We start from the raw sequence: 3,172 nt of genomic DNA on the forward strand, positions 1-3,172 counted from the left end.
TGTATTTCTTCATTTGTGGTACAAATTAAATCTATGTTCTCTTTTTTTTTCCCACCTAGCTCATATGTTACTAGTTTCCAAAATAGAGAGGTAATAATACAACATAAATATTTTCTTCTGACGCCAGAATGGTGACATGGTATTCAACTAAAGATTGGAGGTTGTTTTAGTCTTTTTGTTTGACTTGCGCTAACTTTTCCTTTTGACCACTAGTTATAGGGGGCAAGTGATGATAAAATTTTTCAAGGTGCCAAAATGAAACAAGTTTCACACTCTAGGGGGCACATTGTAATTAACCCTGATTGCAACAATAATAGTAAACTATCTCGTTTTAGAGTGTTATGATAGCACTTTTGCTCGACTCATAATTTTCTTTTTATTTCTGTCATTCTTAATTTCTTTTATTCTCAATCTTGTATTGGTGATTGGGAAGCCATTCTTCAAGAAAAAAAAAAGAGTAACCCACCCGGTTATTGATATAGAGGATACAAATCAAGTCTGCAAATACAATCCATATATTAATCCTATTCCTTATTTCACTTCTTAGCATTGTTACATTAATGATGACAAATCAACTGAAAGAGTGATCACACTCTTATTTCATCAAGCAAATTAAGGGTTGTACATACCAAACCACCCACACATCCACTGGCTGGAGACACTGCTGGAATGGTACGATCAAATATATATCCACTATTTGTCCATCCCTAGCTGGTTGCCATCTCAGTCAATGACTTCAGTTTCTAAGCTGCTCACTTTACGGTGCATCATAAGCCGATTACCGAAATGACTAAGACTGTTACCCACCGGGTTTGGAGGAATATGGTAGAAAATATTTGTAGCTAGTACATACAACCAGGGCAGCCACAATGCATCATTGAATATTGACTTGGCAATGTGCATGTAAAATCTCAACGTAAGTACACCACCAATGAATAACCAGGCAACAATGATGAAGGACATAGTAAGCAAAGTCCGGCCTGCTATGATGTCGACCGCAGTGAGATAGGTGTAGGTCAGAAAAAGCAGAGAAAGATGAAGACTATATATATAAGACCGAGCAGGGAGTACCAATAAAATCAGCACAGTTGCAGAAACGAAAGCCACAGTATTTCCTCCCATAAAGGCCCTGAAATTTCTGGGGCTCATGACAACTTGTCCAACCACACGTGTCATGTTGTGTTGTTGTTTTCGAAAATTATGTAGGCCGAATTTGGCACTGTTATTAGATCGATTGAATGTCGAGACTTTTTGACTCGTGTCTCCATCCCCTTGCCAAAACGCACCTGGAGGCTGGAGTGCTGCCTGGAAAGTAGCTGTGACAATTAACACTGCTACAACTAAGATAAAGCTGCGCATTTCCAGGGACATTTCCTTGTCCACGTAAATTAGGTATCCGATTGGTTTCTCAAAGGGACCCTGTTTTAATTTCAAAAACTCGTGGAGGAGTTCCTTCCGAGGGAGCGAATCTGCAGGTCTACCTCCTCGATTTTTCAAGAACTTTTTTATGTTCCCGGAAATAACAGAGCGCTTAGCATTTGCGATGTCCCAAGCCGTCAATCCTTCAGAATTCAGTGAATTTATTTTGACTTTTGAACTTAACTCCCTCACAACCTGTACAAGGAAAAGTAATTTCATCTATTAGGCCTAATAACGTTATATAAACAGAAGCCGATAATACCAGCCTATGACCATAGCTATGTATTTTGTCCCCCCATAGTCAAAGCCTTTTGCATCCAGTAATATTTTTACCTAATGAAATGAGGTCTCTACCCACCCTATTCAAATTAGATTGTAGTACTGTTGGAATTGAGTATACATATATTGCTAAATGCTACTCAGCTAAAGGGTTCTGAGGCTACTACAATACATGAACATGTTTTCTGGTAGGCAAACATGATCGATTTTACATAGTGGTTGCTGCATGATCGATTTTACATACTTGGATGCTATAGGAAAAAACAAGAAACATGTATACCTCAAACTGTTCCGTTGCTACTGCAATATGCAATGCAGTATTTCCATCACTGTCCTTGAAACGGAGCACCTCTTCTTTGTTCCTTCTCGAGAGCCATCCCAGGAGGACTTTAAATGCATCGAACTTTCGCTCTTGTACAGCAATATGAACAGCAGACTGGTGCTCATTCGTCAAATCACTGATGGATTTCGGACAAGCACACAAGAACTCAGCCAAAAGTTCCAGATTATTTTCTCTGACTGCATAATGCAAAGGAGTCATCATTTCCCTCCCTTTTACTCGGACCAGCTCGGCGTCTAGCTTTATCAGCGCCATCGCAGTTTTGTTTTTCCCGGCCCTCTCTTCAGCGAGTTCATGTGCTTCTGACATTACTGCCAGATGAAGAGGGCTTAGCCCTTGAGGGTTCAGCTTCTTGGCAAATGACGGCATCAATGCCGTCAGTTCAATGGCAAACTTAGTTTGCCCAGCTTTTGCAGCTTCGTGCAAAGGAGTGTGAACAACTTGGACTTTGTTGACGCTGTCCAAAATTTCAGGTTCCTTCTCAATGAGCTTATACAAGGCATCAACATTGCCCTCTCTGCTAGCAGCGTTAAGATCTCTACGAGCAGCGTTAAGAGCTTCTCTACGAGCAGCGTTAACAGGAGCCTGCTGAATCAGATCATACAAGGCATCAACATTGCCCTCTCTACTAGCTGCCATAAGAGCTTCCTCCATGAATATTCCACTCTTTCTAAATATGGGCTTCTATATATAGTCTAGAAAAAGAATGGCCAGAAATGGAATTATGACTAGGCTATAGAATAGTTTCAAATTAAGGAGCAGCAAAGTATACTTATAAAACTGGTGATATCTGTTTGGAGACGCTCTATACATTGATTAGAAGTTTTATATTTATAGTGCCTGTTCATAATAGAATATTACACATGCGTGTGATATAGATAAAGATAAAGATAACGGTACGGATTGATAGAATAAAGTAATCACTTGTGGCGCACGCATGTTTTGTATGCTGCACATAGGAGTCATCTGTTTTCCATTAAAAACCAAGCTTAGTGCGAGGCTTGTCTAGTAATTTGGAAATGAACTGAAAAACTCCATAAGAAGGACTTATCTTTTCTTGGATGATCAAATGTGGTACTTATTGTCAATTTTATTCAAATAATGATCTGAGCTTTTTTTAATTATGAATGTTTT

The 3,172-nt window shown here is 39.3% G+C and overlaps 1 protein-coding gene across 1 annotated transcript; it reads right to left on the reverse strand.

Moving 5' to 3' along the window:
- Positions 1-479: 479 nt before the first annotated feature.
- LOC113779963 (ankyrin repeat-containing protein BDA1-like) lies at positions 480-2,825 on the reverse strand. The gene is made up of 2 exons (XM_027325768.1): positions 1,979-2,825; positions 480-1,614 (listed from the first exon to the last, which is right to left on the reverse strand). Exons 1-2 carry the CDS (start codon positions 2,690-2,692, stop codon positions 724-726), a joined length of 1,605 nt encoding a protein of 534 aa, XP_027181569.1. The 5' UTR covers positions 2,693-2,825; the 3' UTR covers positions 480-723.
- Positions 2,826-3,172: the final 347 nt, after the last annotated feature.

Source organism: Coffea eugenioides, chromosome 8, assembly GCF_003713205.1.
Source record: "Coffea eugenioides isolate CCC68of chromosome 8, Ceug_1.0, whole genome shotgun sequence".
NCBI classification, from domain to species: domain Eukaryota; kingdom Viridiplantae; phylum Streptophyta; class Magnoliopsida; order Gentianales; family Rubiaceae; genus Coffea; species Coffea eugenioides.

Bases quoted from the DNA above. Each gene is read 5' to 3' on its own strand.
- LOC113779963 (XM_027325768.1), bottom strand. From the start codon at position 2,692: ATGGAGGAAGCTCTTATGGCAGCTAGTAGAGAGGGCAATGTTGATGCC. The intron at 1,615-1,978 runs GTATACATGTTT...TTCCTTGTACAG, and splicing joins TAGCAACGGAACAGTTTGAG to GTTGTGAGGGAGTTAAGTTC.